The sequence below is a fragment of the Pelophylax lessonae genome, assembly GCF_965119305.1.
Source record: "Pelophylax lessonae genome assembly, chromosome: 6".
Lineage (NCBI taxonomy): Eukaryota > Metazoa > Chordata > Amphibia > Anura > Ranidae > Pelophylax > Pelophylax lessonae.
In genome coordinates this window covers 138,941,469-138,965,308 of record NC_138773.1, presented here as the reverse complement: position 1 = coordinate 138,965,308, position 23,840 = coordinate 138,941,469, and the positions used below count along the sequence as shown (strand labels likewise).

General features: G+C 41.7%; 1 protein-coding gene across 3 annotated transcripts in view; it reads left to right on the top strand.

The window, feature by feature from the left end:
- NTAN1 (N-terminal asparagine amidase) overlaps positions 1–23,840 on the top strand; it is a 989,828-nt gene that overhangs the window by 570,305 nt on the left and 395,683 nt on the right. For all 3 annotated transcript variants that reach the window (XM_082262325.1, XM_082262324.1, XM_082262323.1), the window contains one exon: positions 10,373–10,446. In XM_082262325.1, coding sequence (XP_082118451.1) covers positions 10,373–10,446 — 74 coding nt within the window. The remainder of the gene's footprint in view (positions 1–10,372; positions 10,447–23,840) is intronic.

Here is a 23,840-nt window from a genome sequence, read left to right as displayed (position 1 = left end):
ACAGTCACCGGCAGCTCCAGGGAATTCCCTCAGACACAAACAGCAGAAAGAGGGCGCCTGGGTCAGTGACACAAACAGCAGAAAGAGTGCGCCTGGGTCAGTGTGATAGTAAAAACAATTAACACTTTATTCAGATACATATACATAAAATTATCTTGCAAGCTGCACTCAGGGTGGATGTGGATCACCAATCAAGCAGCCAGCCATCACGAGGGATGAGAAGACCACTATGGGTGGGGATAAGCTCTGACCTGCCGTATGGAGGTATATAACTGGTGGTGAAACAGTGATTGCAGCGCTGCTTATAATTATGTAAATAAATAAATATATAAATCAAATCACAAACTTCAAAGAAAATTCATGAAGTGCACTAGATGATAAATAATAAATGTCCATTAATACATCATTGCGATGTGGTGAATCCTTTCATCTGTAATCATACAAGTGCTTGAATGTGAAATCCGTGCTCTATTCGGGGTTTCCCCCTTTGGTTATCTACTCACCGCCAAGTAGCTAATTTCAGGCATGTAGGAGCTGCTATGCTATAACTTCTCCACTTGCAATACGGTCTCTTGCTGTAAAATGAAGATCCATCCCCGATTTCCTCATAATAAAAAGCCGATCATAGTGAAGCTCGTTTTTATACAGCATTTATTCAAGAAAATCATAGGGGTATATACTCACAAACATCTTAAAAACACATGCAGAAAATGTACAGAGCGGCACGGCGGCTAGCTGCTCCCGCAGCAAACAGTTCCCCGGCCGGAGGTCACGTGGTACTCGCTCGACCAATCGCTAGACGCGTTTCGCTGTAAGACACAGCGTCATCTGTAGCTATCATTCAGAGCGTACCACTCTGTTATATAGGCTGAATGCCCACTCCTACTTTGTATCTAATCCGTAGATCGATACATTTACTCCTAGGAATTAACTACTCTTATTGTGTTGGAGTGGATACTTTTATTAGTAAACATTCTTTGAACTTTGCTTCTAGTTAAACTTTTAAAATCATATAGAACTATATCCTGAGGGTTCTCAACATAGCCCTCTCCTGGTCAGTTCAAGGACTACTCTTTATATAATTCTAGCTCATACATCTTTCGATTGCTCATGAGCGATTCCAGTACATATTATCACAATACATGTATTCACAAATATTCATATATATATATACATTAATATTCAAAACTAAAAATAGATTATGTTGTAAGGTGCAGAGATCAATGATTACAGGCTGGATATACAATTAAAAATTTATAATATTTATAATATAAAATTTATAATATAAAAGTTATTTTTAATTGTCGTTAATACAGGTCGTATTAACAGTTATTTCTCTCACACAGCATATGTATACTTGCAACTACACCCCAAAACACATTCTACTACTCCTCCTGAGTATGTCAATACCACATGTGTGAGACTTTTTCATAGCCTGGCCACATACGAAGGCCCAACATCCAAGTAGCACCTTCAGGCATTCTAGGAGCATAAATTACACATATAATTTCCTGACAACCTATCGCACTTTTGAAGGCCCTGGAGCACCAGGACAATGGAAACCCCAATAAAATGACCCCATTTGGGAAAGCAACACCCCAACGTATAATATTTGAGGCATAATGAGTCTTTTGAACATGTCTTTTTTTTTCCACAAGGTTTTGGAAAATGTGGAAAGAAAATAAAAATACACATATGTCCATTTATGCAATACTTCCAACACATAGCATGTACATAGCAAAAATTGCACCCAAAAATACATTCTGCTATTCCTCCTGAGTATGGCGATACCACATGTGTGACACTTTTACACAGCCTAGCCACATACAGAGGCCCAACATCCAAGTAGCACTTTACACAAAGTTGTCCATTTATCCACTTTAAGACTGGGCCTATTTTTGACACTTGGTGTTTACAAGCTAAAATCGTTTTTTTTTTGCTAGATAACTACTTAGAACCCCCAAACATTATATATTTTTTTTTAGTAGAGACCCTAGAGAATAAAAATTTTTATCACACCATATTTGCGCAGCAGTCTTCCAAACGCAATTTTTTTGAAAAAAAAATTCACTTTTTTTAATAAAAAATAAAAGAGTAAAGTTAGCCCAATTTTTTTCCATAATGTGAAAGATAATGTTACGCCGAGTAATTAGATACCCAACATGTCATGCTTCAAAATTGTGCACGCTCGCGGAATTGCGCCAAACATTGGTACTTAAAAATACCCATAGGCAACATTTTAAAAATTTCTACAGGTTACCAGCTTAGAGTCACAGAGGAGGTCTAGGACTCAAATTATTGCTCTCGCTCTAACGATCGCGGCAATACCTCACATGTGTGATTTGAACACCGTTTACATATGTGGGCGGGACTTGCGTATGCGCTCGCTTCTGCGCACAAGCTAACGGGGACAGGGCGCTTTAATTTATTTTTCCTATTTATTTTATTTATTAATTTTTTTATTTTTACACAGTTTATTTTTTAAAAAAATGTTTTGATCATTTTTATTGCTATTACAAGGAATGTAAACATCCTTTGCAATAGAAATAGGCATGACAGGTCCTCTTTATTGTGAGATCTGGGGTCAAAAAGACCTCACAACTACACTAAAAAAGAAAAAAAACGACGTTTGACGTAGCTCCGGTTCTCCAAGACCATAGAGTCAAGTGAGGGCCATCTTGCCCTCACTCGACTTCCTGTCTCTGAGGATCTAGGACCTAATGATTTTCCCCGCTGCCGACGGGTCCGGTAAGCTGGGAAAAAGTCTGGGACGCGGTGGGAGGGGGGGGGCACCTCTTCCCCTGCACCGTAAGGGTGATTCCGTGGCGAATCCCCCACTGGGACCGCACTTATCTGAAAGCCGACCGCCCGCCGTTTAAAAAAAAATACCGGGGTTATGGCAGCTATCTGCTGCCATAACCCCAGTATTTAGCTTTAAATGGTCGACGTAACATGTATATAGCAAAAATTGCACCCCAAAATACTTTCTGCTACTCCTCCTAAGTATGGCAATACCACACGTGTGAGACTTTTTTACATAGCCTGACCACATACAGAGGCCCAACATTCAAGTAGCACCGTCAGGCATTCTGAGAACATAAAATACACATCTAATTTCCTGACAACCTATCATTTTTGAAGGCCCCTCGTATTTCTAACACATAGCATGTACATACCAAGAATTACACTACAAAATACATTCTATGAAGGAAAGTGTAAAAAAAGTATTACCTGTGGTTTTAGTAGTGCAGTTGTCCACAGAGGAGAGCATTAGTCCAGGCAGCAGGCAGGGACATGCTTAGCAACTACAATAGCAATTTTCCAGGCAGCAGGCAGGAATATAGTCTATAGTCAATACTGGGATATTGTCAGCACAGCCGCAGCATTTGTCCAAAGGAATTTTCCAGGCAGAGACATGGTCAGCACAGCCATAATATTGGTCCCGGTACACTGCAGACAATCATTGTACCACTCTCCAGCCCTTCATTAACATACTGCCTCTTGCTACAGCTAGTATTATGCAGCAGGCAGAGGCATGATGGTAGTAGGTCAGCTGAGGGCCTCGGTCAGGTAAGACCTGGGGACAGGGGTATAGGCTTCTCTCACCCAAATCTCTTTGAAGCCCCTGGACTCCAGACCCTAATCCGGAATTTACGAAACCCAGGGAGAACCAAAAAATTGGTTTTCTCCATCCGGAAGAACAACTCTGGAGCCCCTCACATATGTGAGACCCCTGTGTACTACAGTAGCAGGGCAACAGATCAGTTCAAGCGGTAGGCAGAAGCATAGTCGGTAAAACAAACCAGGGTCAGTTCACATGCAAGAAATCCAAGCGGCAGGCAGAAGCGTAGTTGATAAAACAGGCCAGGGTCAGTTCACGTGAAAGCAGTCCAAAAAGGTAGGCAGGGACATAGTGGAAAAACAGGCCAGGGTCAGTTTATGTGGAAGGCAGTGGCATGGTTATAAGAGGAAAATGGTCAGCACAGATGAAAACGGGGAAATTATTAAATTATGGGCTAGTGATGTATGATAACGTCTGAAACATTCTCGAATGCACAGGCCAGGTTGGGAGGGACAGTCCGGACAATGGTAGCTGGTATCTTTACGAAATCCCCTTTTGCTGCATACACGGCATCTTTTTTGGCGTCTTCAGCCTGCTTCAGACGGTGGAATGTGGTCTGGGAAGTGGCGCTCATGAAGTCGGCTAACAGCGTCAGAGCGAAGGTTTTCGGGGGGGGGGGGGGGGTCCTTGTTGGTAGATGAGGGTCGTGACAGTTTTTTCAATGAATTTTAGGAAGGAGATGGGGCTTTCAGTGGATTTAGCATAGATAACATAAGCATTATAAATAAAGAGGTTGAAATAAATAAATTGCAACTTTCTTGTACCAGAAATGGGACTTCCTTGTTGCTAAGTAGGGCTGAAGCATTTGGTCATTAAAATCCACCCCCCATGTAAAGATTGTAATCCTGGACGCACGTTGGCTTTTGAATGGGACCTCTTCTTCTTCGAACCTCAACTGTGGTGTCGTTATGGATGGTGGACATCATATACTCATTTCTATTATCCTTCAATCTCAAGGCCAGCACTTTGTTGTTTCTCAAAGCTGCTATTTCCCCCTTAGAAATAGAGATGTTTGAAAAGGGGCAGGCTGGTATAATAATTATCCAGGTATATGTGGTAACCTTTCCTCAGCAGTGGGTACGCCAGGTCCCATACAACCTTTCCGTTTGTGCCCATGTAGGCCGGGCAGTCAGGGGGATCGAGCTGTGAATCTCTTCCTTTGTATATGCGGAATGCATACAAATATAGCCTTCCTAGGGAACACAGAGCCACCGACATGACCGCACTGCGCGCTCCCGATCGCGCATGCGCGGTCTTCTTCCGGACCTTACTATTGTGATCGGCTGTGTGATTGGAACACAGCCGATCACGTGGGAAACAGCCATGCCCATTGGCTGTTTCCCCCCTGCCGGTGACGGGCTGTGTCCCGGAGACACGCCGCCACCGACCGTGCAGGATCACGATCGCACGCCTGCCCTGCCTGAATGGGCCGACGTCATATGACGTCTGCCCAGAACAATGGCCGCACCGTCCCGCCGTCATTTGACGGTGGGCGGGCGGCAAGTGGTTAAGAAAATGTTTTTTTTTTTTGGGGTGATAATGTGATTGAACTTTTATTTGATTTTTTTCTTTTGATTCGATTTATTTGAAAAGACGTAAATGTGCCCTTAAATCCCTCATTGGATACCTCAACAGGTTATTCTTTGAACCCCTTACGTATTGGTAAACGTATAATCCAAGAATTACATAAAAATCAACTTGTAGATGCATGGCGACTAACACATTTAGGCGAAAAAGACTATACATATTACTCTTCAGTACATAAAATATATACAAGAATAGACTATTTTCTTTATCCCACATAGACAACTGCATGCAATAAAGAAAATTTAAATTGGAAGTATAACATGGTCCGATCATGCACCAATTATCCTGCAATATTCACTCTCGGAAACACTATCCCTTGGGAACAGGTTTTAGAGATTGAATGAGAGCCTCCTACAGATACCAGAGATCCTTAGGGATGTAACAGAGGAACTTAAACTCTATTTCCAAATAAACGAAACACCGGGTGGGGGGGGGGACTCGGGTATTCTGTGGGAGGCCCATAAGACAGTGATTCGTGGAATATTGATTAAGCATTGTTCGAGGGTTAAAAGGGAACGAGAAAAACAACTGACATTACTCTCCTCATTATATGAGCTAGAGAATAGTCATAAAAGGAACCCAGGGACTAATACAGAGACAGAAATGTCCCATCTGAGGAAACAAATTATGGACCAATTATAAGTTCTAAAGCTAAAGCATCTTTACAGAGGAGTCGCAAAATAGGATATGAATCAGGTAACAAGTGTGGGAAATTGTTAGCTAATGCGGTAAAAGACATTAAAATAGCCACATATATTCCGCAAATTTTGTCATCTAAGGGCACTAAAATATCATTACCTAGACAGATGGCTCAGACTTTCGGAGACTATTACTCCTCCTTATATAATTTAACAGATCAATCATCATCTACAATACAGATGGAGGAATATATAGCCTCAACCAAATTACCTAAACTCTCGGCGGAAATTTGCAGAGAACTGGATTCACCAATAAAATTAGTAGAAATACAACAAGCCCTGGATATGATGAAGGCTGGAAAAGCGCCGGGGCCAGATGGCTTTACTCTCCAATATTATAGGACTTTTTTCCCCGATACTGGGCCCATATCTACTGAAATTATTTAACAATGTTGGACGAAATCCGGTTTTCTGCAAAGATACGCTGAGAGCGCATATTGCGGTTATTCCTAAAGAGGATAAAGATTTAATGTTATGTGGAAGCTATAGAACTATATCGCTCCTTAACACAGATTTAAAACTTTTCTCTAAAATATTGGCATCTCGACTAATGCAACATTTACATTCCTTAATCCATTTAGATCAAGTGGGATTTATAATAAATAGAGAAGCAAGAGATAATACTACAAAAGTATTGAATTTACTATTCGCAGCAGATGGATCTCAGATCTCATGCATCTTTTTAGGAACTGACGCAGAAAAAGCGTTTGACCGAGTTAACTGGAAATTTAAGCTATCCACACTTAAATACATTGGATTAGGTAAAACCATGATACAATGGATATCATCTATATACTCTGCTCCATCAGCACAGGTAAAAGTGAATGGGATCCTTTCAGATCCGTTCACTATTAAGAATGGGACGAGACAGGGATGCCCCCTATCCCCTATTCTATTTGTGCTCTCTCTGGAACCATTTTTATGCAAAGTAAGGCAAAACCCAGACATTCAAGGTATACCGATGGGGAAAGAACAGCATAAAATCTCTGCCTATGCAGATGATTTACTATTTTCAATAATAAACCCGTTAATATCGTTACCGAATCTTATCAAATAATTTGAAAAATATAGTGCCATATCTAATTTTAAAGATAAATTTCAATAAGTCAGAAGCCATGGGAATAAAATTATCTAGTAGTTCACTTCAGACTCTGAAACAGAACTTTAAATTTAAATGGACAGACAGAGCACTAAAATACCTGGGCACGTATATACCCGCTAACCCCGATTTGAATTTATGAATTGAACTTCTCTACCCTTCTAACAGCAATCCGTCTCAAATTAGAAAACTGGAATACAGGTTTACACTCTTGGTTGGGTAGGTGTAATCTTATTAAGATGTCTATATTACCTAGATTCTTGTATCTTTTTTAAACATTACCTATTAAGATTCCAACTTATTACTTTAAACAGGTAAATTCAATATTTATGAAATTTATTTGGGCAAATAAGAAGCCTCGGATATCGCGAGAGTTACTAACCTTACCAAAATAATATGGAGGAGCGGCAATTCCAGATATTCATAAATATTACCAGGCTACACACCTCCGGAGGCAAATTGACTGGTGTCGTCATGGAGAGTCAAAGTTATGGGTGCAAATAGAACAGACAAATACACCGGTCCCCCTAAAAAGGGCACTATGGTGTTATAAAAATTTATCAGTAGAATTAAAATCACACCAACTGATTGGTAGGACTTTACAAATATGCTCACAAATTTGTCTCCACAATTCTGTTTCCTCCTATGACTCACCATAGGAGGAAGCACAATCTTTTAAAGCTCTTAGTAACTCAGTCTGTTTCCAAGCCTCTCATTTTATAAGGGAGAATAATTGGCCCTCTATGGAGATATTAATGAATGAAGAAGGAGATTTTAGACTTCCTTTCTGGAACGCATTTCAACTTTATTATTTTCTAAGATCAATTCCTAACCCTCAGAATTATAATCGTCAATTAACGACATTTGAAAAATATTGTTCAGACTCAGGGGGTATATCTCAGGTGTTATCTAAAATATACAATTTGTTAAACCTCCCTAAGGTAAAGTACCAAATGAATTATTTTGACAAATGAGAGAGGGAATTATCTTGTGCCTTCACCACGGAGCAGCGACAACATATAATCAACCTTGTCTTTAAATCATCTATATGCACTAGGTATCAAGAATTACATTTTAAAATTTTGACAAGGTGGTCTTACACTCCATTTAAACTACATCAAATGGCAATAAGTAATACTGACAGATGTTGGCGATGCTTGGTGGAAGAAGGCACATTAATACACATTTTTTGGTCTTGCCCTAAACTAGCAAACTTCTGGAAAAAAGTTAGAGAGATTATGAAAAAGTTCTCAGAAACAAGATCCGGCTTTCTTTCTTTTACAACTAAGTAAGATACCAGTGAAAAGATACAGAGGATCCATGAATGTCACCTGCCAAACACAGCTAGATCTTGTATTCCCACTAATTGGAAAAAACAAATACCCCCAACAATAGAATGTTGGATACATAAAGTAGAAGAAATAAATAAAATGGAGGATCTGGTTCTGACAGCCCAACATAAAAGAGAAAAGTATACAGAAACATGGAGTGTATGGAATTCGTTTATGCTTTTGAATCAAGGGAGAACCCTGTTGGAAGAAGATGGGATAGACCCCTAAGTAATAAAATGTCAGCTCCCTCTCCCCCCCTCCTTTTTTTTTTCTTTTTTTTTTTTTTGTTTGGGGTTGATTTGTTTTATAGAAATAGAGAAGTGTAGGTGAGATGAACCTATGGGAATATAATTGAGTTATGAAGAAGTTAACGTAAGAACAGATTTGAATATGATATGAGTTGTTTGTTTGATTCTGTATGGTATGATCCCACCTCGAAACTTTAATAAAATTCATAATTGAAAAAAAATGGGGTGACTGATGGGGTGACAGGTGACGGTGATTGATGGGGTGACAGGTGACGGGCGATGGTCACCGATGGGTGACAGATGCACCGCTGGCGGTACTGATGGCAGTCTCTGGTGACAGGTGTACTTTATGGGTGGCAAATTCTGGGCACTGATGAGGTGACTGTTGGGTGACAGGTGCAATTAGGGGGGGGGGTGATGTGTGTATGGGGACAGGTTTTTTTTTTTTGTGCTTTTACACTCACAAGACACAGATCAGTAACTCACTGTTTCTGCCTCTGCTCTGCTCTCCTCACACTGGAAAGGGTGTGTGAGGGGAGAAGAGCTAGTAACAGTGAGTTACTGCTCTGTATTTACATTTGTGAATGGCTGTGAAGGATTCACAGCCGATCACGTGGTAAACAGCTACTGTCATTGGCTGTTTACCACTGTCAGTGACTAGCTGTGTTCCTAGGGAACACAAGGCCACCGACATGACCGCGCAGCGCTCTCCCGATCGTGCAAGCATGGTCTTCTGGGCTGTACTATTGTGATCGGCTGTGTGATTAGATCACAGCTGATCACGTGGAAAACAGCCATGCCCGTTGGCTGTTTCCCCCCTGCCAGTGACGCGCTGTGTCTCGGGGGCACGCCGCCACCGACAGTGCAGGGCGGCACGCACACGATTGCGCGCCTGCCCTGCCTGAATGGGCCGCACAGCTCCGCCGTCATTTGACGTTGGGCGGACGGCAAGTGGTTAAAGTGAACATGTAGTTTCTCCTCACTCTACCTGTGTCATACCTCAGGGTCTGAAAGAACATGTGTCACTCCCTTTCTCTACAATGGAGCTCTGCTATGTGCGTAGCCAGTTGCCAGGCTTGTGCACTATCCTGTGGGAGTAGGGGAAAATTTATTTTTTCCTTTGTAAGGTTTAACTTACTCAACATCTGTCCTGAAAATATGAATCTAGGTGACATGTCAAGTATTGCAAATGTTCTTAAAGCAGTATTTAAAGCCAAACCTAAAATGTAATATATTGCAGCTTACCAAGCTTCCGATGTGGTGACTTGTCCTTTTAATGCTATTTATTGCTATTAGTATGCTGACTGGGGAGATTCACTGTTCTATATGTTCTACTGAACATAGACAAAAAGCGAGGGATAATACCACATTTTACCCTTGCTTGTTTTTAACAAGGGGTCAATTGCGTGAGTAAGGTGTGAATCCATGTGAGCTGTCTTTCTTCAGAGAAACATTCCTTTGTGGAAGGAATTTTTTTCTTTTAGGCACAAGAGTGTATCACATTTTTCATTGAATTTATCACATGTGGACACTTGTTTTGCACTTATATGTGATATACCGATATATACTGTAGGCAGCACTGCTAATTTTTGTTTAATTTTCACTATCTGATGTTCAGTATAACACTGTATAACAGAAGCTACCTACAAAAACACAAAGTGTATTTTAGTTTCACCTTGAGTGGTATTTATTAGTTAATTTAGGTTCAAGAGCCATATTATAAACTTGATGAAAAATACAATTTTGCCTCCCACATTAATCAGCATGTATTCCTTTTCTTTCTTTAGGCTAGAATTACATATTGTTGGAGGTTTTAATGATGAGCGACAACTATCACAAAAGATATCACAGCAGCTTCTTAGTAAGTGCATTTATTTTGATAATATATATATATATTATCATTTTGTATACTGTAACCTATTATGTTATTGAAGGTTATGCATGTTCTAACCAAAAAAAGTAAAGCGGCCATTAGAGATGGCCTTGCGGTTCACCCAGCGGTCGGTTCGCGGCAAACTTTGCTTGTTCGCTGTCCGCCGATCATGTGAACATATGGCGATGTTCGCGGCCGCCATATTCTTTTACATTGTGAAGAACTTTGACCCATGACACATCCATCAGGTCGTACAGGACAGCCAATTGAGACATTTCAGCACATGGACATACACCCTACCTTATAAATAGACCTGATCTGGCTGCCATTTTACATTCTGCCTTTTGTCAGTGTAGGGAGAGGTTTGCTGTGTGGAGCAGGGACAAACTGTCAGTAAGACAGATCGCTCGGTAATAGGTCTACAAAAGTCATGTTAAGGACTGGTATAGGTGTACTGTCTATATTCTTTATTTTGTCAGTGTATGGAGAGGTTTGCTGTGGGGAGCAGGGACAGACTGTCAGTGCCGGTTCGCACTGATGCGATGCGGGAACACTGCAAATATATCTGCGTGTTCCCGCATCACATCCGCAGCACGGGCAGTTCACACTGCCATATGCGATACGCTGGGGGTGTCAATTCAAAGTTAACGACATCCCCAGCTCAGATCGCATATCACAGTGCGATCTGACAGTTCGCACCGAATCGGATCGAACTGGTGGGAACCACGATGCGATCCAATTCCGCTGCGGACCAAAACAGGGTCCTGTGCGTTTTCACTGCGATTGCGGTGCAAATTCAGCCATGTATGGCTGAATTTGCACCGCACAGACATCGCATGCAATTTTAGCAGCAGTGCGCTCCAAATTACATGCGATCTCTGTGATTGCATCAATGTGAACCAGCACTTCCTCATCTTCCTGCTCCTGATCCTCGACGGCTTAATCAATGACACGACGCAATGCACGCTCCAGAAACAAGGCGTAAGGTACGATGTCACTGATGGCGCCCTGGCTGCGACTGACCAGTTTGGTGATCTCATCAAATGGCCGCAGAAGTCTGCATGCGTCGCGCATGAGCAGCCACTGGCGCGGTGAAAAAAACCTAAGCTCCCCAGATCCTGTCCTGCCGCAGAGTTCGTACAGGTAGTCGTTAACTGCACGTTTCTGCTGGAGCAGCATATCAAGCATATACAAAGTTGAGTTCCATCGCATCGGGCAGTCACAAATAAGACGTCTGATGGGCAGGTTGTGTCGCCGCTGAATGTCAGCAAGGCGAGCCATGGCTGTGTAAGATCTTCTGAAATGGCCCGAGATTTTCCTGGCCTGCCGCAAGACGTCCTGGACCCCAGGGTATTTGACAACGAATCGCTGCAAGACCTAGTGCAGGACGTGGGCCATGCATGGCATGTGTGTAATTTTGCCCTGTTTTAGTGCGCTCAGCACATTGGTACAGTTTTCGCACACCACTTTACCAACTGTCAAATTGAGCGGTGTTAGCCACTGATCTGCCTGTTAACGCAAAGCTGAAAGTAGTGCAGGACCAGTGTGGCTCTTGGCTTCCAGGCACAACAGGCGTAGCACAGCATGGCAACGTCTCACCTGGCATGCCGAATAGGTTCTGGGGATCTTGGGCAGCGCAGCGGAAGAGACGGTAGAAACGGAAAAGGAGGAGTCAGCCGAGGAGGAGAGGGAGGATGGATTGGTGACACGGGTTACATGCTTGACAGCCGTCAGAAAATTCACCCAGTGGGTAGTAAAAGTTATATACCTTCCCTGCCCGTGTTTGCTAGACCACGTGTCTGTGGTCAGATGTATCTTGGCACCGACACTGTGTGCCAGAGATACATTCACTTGCCACTGAACATGGCCATATAGCTCTGGGATGCTCTTCTGTGAGAAATATTTCCTTCCTGGGACCTTCCATAGTGGTGTTCCAATGGCCACAAATTTTTGAAAGGCCTCCGAGTCCACCAGTTTATATGGCAGTAGTTGGCGGGCTATCAGTTACGACAAGCTGTTGGGCAAGAGGGTTATCCGGCGTCGTCATTTTTTTACGCTCGGAACATTTGTGCCACAGAAGCCTGCCCTTTTCTAGAAAAACGTGAGGACGGCATGATGCAAGGTGGAGTGGAGGACAATTGTGAGGAGAGAGAAGAGGCTGGACGTTGAGAGCCTGGAGTGTGACTTTGTGGGTTCTGACGGCGTTGCTCCCACTGGGCTCGGTGATGGGAGTCCAGGTGCCTTCTTAGGCCCCTTTCACACAGGCGGACCGTTCAGATCCGCCTGTATGTTTTTTTGGCGGATCTGAACGGTCCCCCAAAGAAATGTCTATGGGGTATATGTCTCCGCTGACATCCGATCCGTCAAATCTGGACGGATGGAAACCCTATTTTCCATCCGTCCAGCGTTGACTGCAAAGGCTCCAGCATCAGGGAATGCATAGACTGACAGGTGTCCAACTACATCGGGTTAATGGCCGATGTGGATGCTCTGAGAAGTGATGAACCCCTGGACTACTGGGTGGGCAGGCTTGACCTCTGGCCAGAGCTTGCACAATTTGCAATGGAACTGTTGGCTTGCCCCTTGTCCAGTGTCCTGTCCGAAAGGACGTTCAGCACAGCAGGGGCGATCGTGACCGATAAGCTCACTCGCCTACCTCACGACAGTGTTGACTACCTCACATTTCTAAAAATGAATGAGGCATGGATCTCGTAGGAATTCAAGACATGTGACCAGTAGACCATGTTTGATTCAAATTCCTCATGACAGGCCACAAATATCCGCCACCACCCATAACAAAGACTTTTGTGGACAAAAGACTTTTGTGGACCTATTAGCTAGCGACTTGTGTCACTATACAGTCTGACCCTGCTCCACACAGCAACCTCCAGCCACAGAATACAAAGTTCTTTGCTGTCAGGTGAACGCATGTTGGCTAATTTTTGGGACCTGTACTGGCCGACACTTCTATATCCTGTGAATGCCTAATGCAGTGTTTATCAACTCCGGTCCTCAGGGCACACTAACAGGTCAGGTTTGCAAGAAAACTGAAATACATCACAGGTGATATCATTTGCTGCTCAGTGATTGCAGTATTCTAGTCTGCATCTCCCCAAGGTAATACTTAAAATCTGGCCTGTTAGTGTGCCCTCAGGACCGAAGTTGAGAAACACTGGCCTAATGTACCTCCAGCCACAGAAAACCAAGTTCTTTGCTGTCAGGTGAAAGCCTGTGGGCTAATTTTTGGGGCCTGTACTGGCCGACACTTCTGTATCCTGTGAATGCCTAATTTTTCAGACTGCCATTGAAAATCAATGGGTCTGTAAACGTTCCGCTAAATCCACTATGTACCTAAGATGCAGACCCATTTTACAGATGTGTGAATGGACCCTATATGTATTTGATATGTATTTACTGGCTGCTGTTAGTTCTGGCTGATTCAGAAAAAAAAAAAATAATTTTATGGCAACTTTTCCAATAGCAATACTTCTGGTTTGTCAGTGTCCATGCTGTGGAACTATGTGTGCACAGCTAGTAAGTATTTTGTTTCTGCAAATATGACCTGGAGGTTTTTAATGTTCGCCTGCCATTAAAATGAATGGGGTCTGCCGCAAACTTGCGGTTCGCGAACATTTGAGAATGTTTGCGAACCGCCCCGTCCGATGTTCGTCCATCACTAGCAGCAATACATGAAGGCTGGATTTGCTGGAGGCACAGGAGTGCAGGATTTGCTGGAGGCATTAGAGTTCAGGGGTCAGTGGGGGTACAATGGTGTAGACACTGGAAGCATGGGAGGCTCCACTTAAGCATAGCTACTTGTTTATCGAATGCCGAAAAACCTGTTGCCTAGTGCATTAAGGAGGTGCCTAAATGCTCATTGGCTGTGGTTCAGGCACTCTCCCTGGCACCCCTAGTGCTGGTGACATTACCCCTCTCCCTTTTAGGATGTCCCCCAACTCATCAAGGTTTTAAATGAAAAGTAGAAATGGAATCATTTCACCAGTTGAAATATGTAATCTTTGAAAAAAAGCCGTCTACCACTATCTAAGTAACTGAAAAAACCTTAGAAGGAAGGAGATCGTAATAAAGTTCATAGAGAAATGTGGCACCAAAGTTGTCTGGAAAAGTCTTTTACCATGCAACTGACTGGTGCAGAAGTAGGAGACTTGGATTGAAAGCTTGCAGTAGTGGGTCCAACATAAGAGTTTGGTTCTTAGTTTTGGAGGCACTAGCATCTTGCCCAGAGTAATCAATTTCAAAATAGGAGTCCCAGCCAGTATGCAAGTTAACGGCAGTAGTAGGACATGGTGGTAATAATACTGAACTCTGGCTTAGCTGGAGCTGCAGAATCATGAGAAAGCCAAAGAAGCATGGGAGTGCATTAGTGATCACAAAGTCAAACAGGGAGAAGAACAGAGACCAATGGCTAGTCTGGAATTTAGGCAGCAGGCACATTGTAAGTACTTGGAGGCTTTTAAGGTCTGTGTATATGGTGATTTGAAGAGGTAACCCTTTCAAGTCGCTACATGGACTAGAACAGGAAAGCACTGACTCAGAAATGAAGCATGGACCTCAATACAGAAAGGTTTAGTGATGTCTGGTCTCGTTAGGGCCAGAAAAATAGCCAGTGGTTCCTAACAGTGATGGCATTAAGTGCATGGTAAATTATAGACTTTGAGGACTGCAGGTACCCGGCAACAGCAGGGGTACCCAGATCTATGTGCGGCACTTAACAAAGCTGGGACAAGAGTGCGTATTGTTAAAGTAAGATACTGTATATTAGGCCTTAATGCACAATTGAGCTTAAGAATTACTGTTTTACAGGCGTTTTCGTCTTTTTTTTTTTTTTTTTTCTGCCTCTAAACCGCCCCTTCATGTTAAGCTATGTGTCTATGCACACACAGGAGGCAGTAAAAAAGTGTCCAAACTTTTTAGGCTAGAAAAGCTTTTTAAAAAGCCCAAGTGTGCATAAAGCCTTAATAAAGCAAAAACCCAGCTAACACCTGCAAACTCACATGATGAAACTAGTAGGGCAGGACCAAGACAGGAACGTATTGCGCATGTCTGATTCAGGCTAAGGGCTTGGAGTACAGCAGCCGGAGACGAACGGTTTCAGCACAGAGGAATGTGCTTATTGGAATGCTCTTAACTTATTTTAATTCACGCTGGAACCCTTATTGTCAGGATGGCACTTGCTAAATGTAAGTTGCATTTTTATTGAATAAAAGCCTATGTGTTTTACGGAATCACGCTATGTGGATTCATCTTTTCCTCCTAACCTATGATACATCACTGCTTGACCATATGTGATTGCCTGTCTGAGGATGATTAACTAGAGTGGATTACGGACCTGCATACTGGATATACTTTATAGAAAAGGTCTAATTGACTCACCAGGTGGAGTGGCTTGTAAGATTATAAACCAGCATTTTGGAGTGATTGGTGGAAGCATCTCACAGGGTGCTTTTTGGCTCACACCTTCTGTTGAAGATTTATCACTACAAATATTTATTTGCACTTTTTTGCACAATTTTTTGAATTTTTTTTGCACTTTATTGTAGTTTTTTTGGGACTTTGTTTTTAAACAATTACTAATGTTTTAATATTTATGAATGTTATGTGTATTTATTGCACTGAGTTTGCCACGTGTGTGAATTGCTGATAGTTTTGTATAGATTTGCACAAATATTTTGGAGAATATTTTTGCACACTGTCTAGGATAAGATTTAATAATATTTTGAGCACTGTGTTTTTGCAGTTACAATATTTTGGGTGATATATATATAATTTCAAGGGCATTATATACAGAGAGTATTTTTGTGCATATATATATATATATACATACATACATATACATTTGCATATACATTTTTACATATACCTGTGAACAGTATGTAAAGTGAAGTGCCAAATGCCTAACAAGCAATCTAACTATAATACAATATATACAAATTGTCAGGGAACACAGATAAACTGGGTAAACCAGGCAATGCAAGGAGCAATTAGGGAGACAGATCATGATAGGAGACGAAAACTGGGATCAGGGACAAGGTGAGCAGATATGAGGTAGCAGGGTACAGAATTCAGCTATTGGTAACAGGAACCGAATCACAGTAGGAACCAGGGTTAAAGTGGAACTGCACTGCACCTGAGCCCCACAAACCAAAAATGCTATTTAATTCATTATTACAATTCAAAGCAAACTCCCTTGTCCATCCATGTCTCCATGCTTTATTTTGCTGAGAATTCATTTTGAAACCCACACCCTGGTATTTCGGGCAGTGACCATCTTGAGAAAGGGTACATAGATGATTCATGTAGAATGTACTTCCTGGAATCCTTCTGCCCTTAGCTCAGGCATTGGTTAAGCACAGAAACCTCCCTCCCCTCCTGAAGACTTCTGGGATGTATGACCTCCATTTGCCTAGGCATGGAAACAAGAAAGAAACAGGAGAAATGCAAAAAAAACGTTTAAAACAAGTAAATATGATATACTTTCCTATCTATTTACAAATGCTACAAAACAAAATAAGGATTACAAATAGTCAGTGTTGATTGAGAGAGTGATGTTCCGCTTTAAGGTCAAGAACACTTCATCAATAACCAGATATATGGAACCCAGGCAAAGTACTGAGGGAAGCTAGTGGAAGAGGGATATATCTTCTCGGCAGCCAGGCTCAGATGGAGACCTAATTACTGGGATTGTTAAGTTCATGTTAAGTTCAAATGTTAAGTTTGAGCCATGAAATAATCTACGCCAATCAGGTTTGCATTCGTCTCCATATGTTTACTCAGAATATACGCCATACAGCGGGTCCACATCTTCCAACAGAAATGTGACCCAGATTATACTTTGGTTACAGCTCATATAGTACATAAATGGGCACAAGCCCAAGTTACAGATTACACAAAGTTTCACAAGATTTCATAATACAGTCTAGGCGGATGACAATACATTCCTTGTGGAAAATCCCAATTACACATCGGGTCCTTTTTGACCTAGCAAGGGCGTAGTGACAGGTTAGTCTGACAATTAAAAAAGATTGAATATGTTAGGGAAAATAACATTTTACGGTAATAAGGGGCTTGTTTTCATAAACATCTCTTTCCGGGAACTTTATCATTTTTGGAAGAACATTTCATATCCTCTGGGACAACTTGAGACACAGTATTTAAAACCTACCAACTAGAATTCTAAGCATTTAAGAAGAATATATTTTTTAGTATATTAAAGGGGACTCTGGCTATATAACGATATGCTCTTCATATATTTTCAAATCTTGACATCCCCTCCTGTGGTTAGAATTTTTTGGTATTCATCTAACTTGAATTTCAAACTTTTTCTGTGTCGTTACGTTGAACTCCAGGTATGCGGGTAACCATCTCATGGGCCGTCTTTATGCGAGACCTCGAGAGCTCAAAAGAACCAGTATTAGTACGAGCCGTAGCCATTTTCATACAACATTTGCATAGCATTGGTACACATTTGATTATGAGGAGTATCAATACTATAACTCCAACAATATACAGGATACCATGCAATATACCTGCGAACCACCCTCCAATACCAATAAACCAGTTGACCGGTTTTAGCCAAGAGAGTCAACTTTCCCAGCTACCTCCAATCCAAGCGGTTTTGGTATGTTCCTTACAAAAATAAAGCTTTAATTGCTGCGCCCTTTATACATGTGAAATGATTGCATCTTCAGCTTTCGTATCATTTCCTATGTAATTGCAGCATGAGGTTCCCACTACGGTACACATTCCTCCCTGACTAGCAGTAAGGTAATCCAACACCAGCCGGTTTTGCAAAACCTCCTTTTTAATCATTTTTAATTCAGTGACCATTAATATGAAATTTCTGTCATACAGAGCAGTTATGTTAAACCATTAAATTAGCTAAATCTATGATAAAACTGAAGGCTTTTTTAATACAACATCTATTCACCCAAGGTATAGAAAATATTGGTCTTATCTCTCTATCATGGGACTCAATATCAGTATCATCATCATTTCTTTCTCTGGGCCTATATTTTGAGTTGGGATAGGTGTTGGTATTTCAAGATTAGTCTCTTCTTCATTGTCATCTTTAGTCTCCTCATTTCTGCTAGTATCATCTTACACTTGTCCGGGAATAGCCTGTACTGGAATGTCCTGTTCAGTAAGGGCTCTTTTGAAGAAATGGGCAGGGATTTTATGCAATTGTATCTCTTTAAACTCATTGTCACTCATATGCCATGTAGCAGGCACATTAATAACTTCAAATTATTCTGGCGTGCATGTTGGTGATGTGTGAAATCATGTAATTCCTGATATCGATCTGTACTCCTCATAAAATCTTTACCATCAAACCAATACCTGACATCCGCATTGTCCATGCACTGAGAGTCTCCAATTGCTCGATCAGTATTCTTTAAACCTTTCTCAAGTAGTTCTGGCGGATAAATACGGGTAAAGTTAATACATACTGCTGGTATTCTCATTGGGGCATTGGTAAATAGTAGTAGTGAAATGGCCTTGTCAACTATATTAGCACTGATATCACCAAAGTGAGCACCATCTTCTATCTCAGCTAGGGTACTGGGTATACCTAGTAAGGGCAAAGTCTTATGCGAGATAGGTGAGTGTGTGAATATTCAACACTTAGTGATTTCCAACTTCTTGGCAGCTTGCAACTGCATGGCCATAAAGGAATTTATAGAAGGGTTCTCCCAGTTTAGCATGTAAGTCTCTCTTCAGCCTTTGCTCAACTCCAGACTCTGGGGTAATGTGTAACTTTTTAGTCCTTACAGTAGTATTGAGGAAAAAGGTATCATGCGTCTCACCTTTTTTTTTTATCATGTGAGTCCATTCATACATCATGACTGTGATCCACACCAAGGCTCCTCCACACCGGGATAATTCCTCAGAGATGCATATCAGCTCTAGGTACTGTAAGAGACATTCTTCCGTATTCGTAGTCTTCTGGCTCAAGCCCGAATCAGCGGTGAAGATGACCTAGGAGGTAAAGGTACAGAACAGTCCTTGCCAGCAGTACACTGGCTTGTATGTTTGTTCAAAGCTACTGCTTCCTTACAATGGGAACCATGCACCCAATACTTGTAGTCTTTTAGCTTTACAGCTGTGGGAGACACAAAAATAATCTGGAACGGTCCTTTCCACTTAGGGGACAGAGTAGTCCTGGGGGTTTGATTCTTGATGTACGCCCACTCTCCAGAATTTAGTCCATGAGTCTTTTCACTTAGGTCCACTGGTTGTCCTGCTTTGGAAAAAGTATCAGAAAACACGTTTGTGTTAAAGTCTTAAAGTCACTATTTCTGATGTTACAGGAACTGTAGGAAGTCTTTTAGGAGGGCGCCCAAACAATATATCTTCTCCTTTGGGGTAGTCCTGATAGTTGCTAGGGCTATAGGCAATTTTTCTACCCATGTACTCTTTCCATTAGTAGTCATCTTGGCCAGATACTTTTTTACTGTTTGCTTACTGCGTTCCACCATCCCACTAACCTGTGGTCTATATGTGGTGTGTAACTGTTTCAGACCTAAGATATCTACTACCTCTGCTATTAGTTTGTTATCAAAGTGTGTACCTCTGTCTTTAGTTTGTTATCAAAGTGTGTACCTCTGTCTGAAGAGATCACTGCTCCCATACCAAACCTAGGAATCAATTCTCTAGTAAGACACTTAACTACTGTTCTGGCATCATTCTTTGCAAACGAAAAGATACTTAAATCGGCCACAAGGGGGCATATCTGAGAAGTCAATCTACACAATTTTGAAACGGCTCCTCACTATGCGGAATGTGTTTCATAGGGGTAGGCACTGGTTTACTCATGTTATGCATTTGACACACAGTACATTCATTAACCTGTTTAGCAGCATATGTGTAAAAACCTGGTGCCCACCACTGTTTGTTCACAATCCCTCCTGTTGAGACATGGCAAGGCCCATGGCTCAAGGCAAACAATGAAGTAAAAAGAGTCGGTGGAGCAACCAGTTTATCATTCAACCTCCACAGGCCATCTGGTCCGCAAACAGTTCTTTTTGTAGACCAAGTGGATCAGTGGGGTGAACTTTCCTGTAGGGCCTTGACAGCCCCATGGTCCACTTAAAGATTTGTGACCAAAAATGTAGGGACTACATGTGGCTGATAAGAGTGAATAGCTTCTTTTGCATATTTATCAGCCAAAACATTTCCAACTAATAAACTGTCATTAAACCCGGTATGTGCTTTTACATCTAATTACTGTTACTTTAAGAGGCGATTGGACTGCAAACAACAGTCTGAAAATTAACTCTTTGTGCTGAATGGGTGTTCCTGTTGCTATCAGGTAACTCCTTTCCTGCCATAATTGTGCAAAGTTGTGCAATATACCCACAGCATAAGCAGAATCACTGTAGATATTTACCGTATCCAATTCTGCTAGCTCCAATGCAACCCAGAGAGCTGTAAGTTCCGCAGCCTGCGCTGACTTAGAATTTAGCAGAATTTCAGTATGCAGTAGTCAGCTCTCACCGTTTACTACCGCACAAGCAGCTAATGTTAACCCATCAGGTCGTCTGAGGCATGAGCCATCTACCAACAGGTCTGCACATACAGGCAGACCAGCAATGGATTCATCCTGAAGATCAGATCTGGGTTTTGTTACTTCATCAATAGAGGCAGCGCAATCATGTATTAGGTATTCAGAATCATCAATTTCCTCACTGTCAGCTTCCGGTAGAAAAGTAGCCAGATTCAGAGTCTGGCAGCGCTGAATTTTGAGATTGGAGGCTGATAACAAAATCAAATGATAATGTGTTATCCTTTGTACTGAGAAGTGTTTAGTATAGGCACTATTTAACATAGCCTCCAAATCATGGGGGCACATCAAATACAAAGTGTTGCCCAAGTGTTGCCCAATACAATGTCTACAGTTTTTTTCCAACCAATAGGGCAGTCGCCGCTTACTGATTTTAGACATCCTGGCTACGCTGTCCAATGGGTAACTGTAGTACCCCACTGGGCGATGTCTGGCACAGAAGTGTTGCATTAACACCCCATTCGCATTTCCATTTATTTCTGTGCAAAATAAATAGAAATCTTTGCTATAGTCTGACAAACCAAGACTGGGCACTGTTAGCTAAGATTTGTTTAAATGCTTCCATAACAGAAAGGGGTTAACTCTTCCGAAGTGAATTTATAATTGCTTTTTGTTTGTCCCTTTAATAATTCCTGTAGGGGTCCTACACTGCCCCTCTTTGGATCTCCAGTTCTCCCTTTTGGCCTGACGGGGGATAAGGGGGTTCCGTCACCTGTACTGTAGAAACTGAAAGTCCCCTGGGTTTATGTACCTTTACCTTAGGGACTTGCATATTCATTATTTTAGTTTTTTCCTTTTTTTAATATTTATAACACTTCACAAGCTATCTGTGCTATGTCAACCAACTCAGGGACAGGTTTAATTCTCCAGCCCGCTATGCGGAGCTCCATTTTCTTTTCTAATCTCAGACAACAATCCACTTACAAAAATATTTATCACTTTAGGTTGTTTCATGTCATCTTCACTTTCAGTCACCCAATCACTGTGCTTCTATATTGCATCTATTCCAATAGTTCAACATCTCCTCACCTTCCTTCTAAACAACATCCAATAACATTCGAATTCTGTCCTTTATCAAACATACTTGTTACCCATTTCTTTGGAATTTTATTGTATCAATCTTTGTTTCATACGTATTTTGGCCATCTGCCTGTATCCTCAATATCCCTGATTCATGCGCACTTATTTATTTATTTACTGCAAATGTGTTCCATACATACACATATTTTTTTTCCTCAGGTACTGCACAATCAATCAAAATCCACATATCTATATATGTAGCTTACTGAGTTTTCTCCATTCACATCAACCTTTTGTACCATTTCTTTTAAGACTCTTGGCAATGTTTGGGAGATCTTCTACAATTGCCCTAATTTCTTGGGGTTTCCAAGGGAATAAACTTTCCCTATCCTTGCTGTATACTGACCTCCATCCCCCATTTTTAAGGGCATTTCTACACCAGGTCAGTTACCCAGACTGAAAAACAAGAAACGAAGATGGCTTTGTCTCCTCGTCCACTAGGACGCTAAAAAAACGAATTACTTCACTATAAAAGTGAGTAGCATCGGATGATATGGCCACCAGTAGAGATGGCACATCAGATACCACTTGTATGCTAAAATCAGATAAAACCATAAATCTAAAACATTTTTTTTTTGGCTCTGTGCCAAACTTACAAAAAACTTTCTCCTTTTTTTTTTTTCTCCGTGTCATTTTTACAAAAATCTGACCAGAGGTTCCCCTCCTTCAATAGAGGACACCCCTAAAATACCATTCAAAAACTATAATCAGATAAAAAGTTAATCTGATTTAAAACTTTTGGCTCGGTGCCAACAGGGTCCAATGGTCACACTAATTCCGGTAACCCTTTCTGTGCAAAAATAAATTCCATAACTATAACGGGAACGAAGATATTTATTGTTAAACCCTCTCTTGGCAAGTAGCCAATTTTTAAAATTTTGCAGCAGAGCTCCCTTTCATACAGGGACTTATGAGCAAAATGTAAATTCTCATTATCTACAATTCTATATATAAAAAATAACCTCAAAGTGTCCTGCCAACTACGACGAACTACGTTTTCCCTGATAAAACTGTTTCTATTACTCTTCCTCATCTATATGTTAAAGTAGCTTTTTCTGAACACATTTTATAGGGAGGGGCTTCACCTATTTTTTCCCTTCCCGTGCTGCTAGACATTTAATTCCCCCACAATCAGACATTTTAAATAGCAAGTTAAACAAGGCATCAATTTTTAGGCATACTCAGAATAGCCCTCTGGTGGCCACCATTTAGAGCAGGGGTGGGGAACCTTTTTTCTGCCAAGGGCCATTTAGGTATTTATAAAACCATTCGGGGGCCGTACAAAATTATCACCTTAAAAACTAGCCTGTTATATTTGGTCAAACATTTGATTAACTCACCCCTAATGTGATGGCTGCAACTGCTTCTCTTTGGTGAGGTGTGTGATGTTAGCTGGTATTGATGATGTTGCTACTTGCAACAGATTTTCCAGGTTTGCGTCGGTCAGTCTGGAGCGCAGTCAACTTTTCTGCGGTGGTAAGTTTTGAAGAGAACTGCTGGTGGGTATAGCTGGCTGGTACTGCTGGTGGGTACAGCTGGCTAGTATTGCTGTGGGTACTGCTGGCTCAGGCTGGTACTGCTGGCTTGTACTGTGCTGTGAGTACTGCTGGCTGGTACTGCTGTGGGTACTGCTGACTGGTACTGCTGGCTCAAGCTGATACTGCTGTGGGTACTGCTGGCTCAGGCTGGAACTGCTGTGGGTACTGCTGGCTCAGGCTGG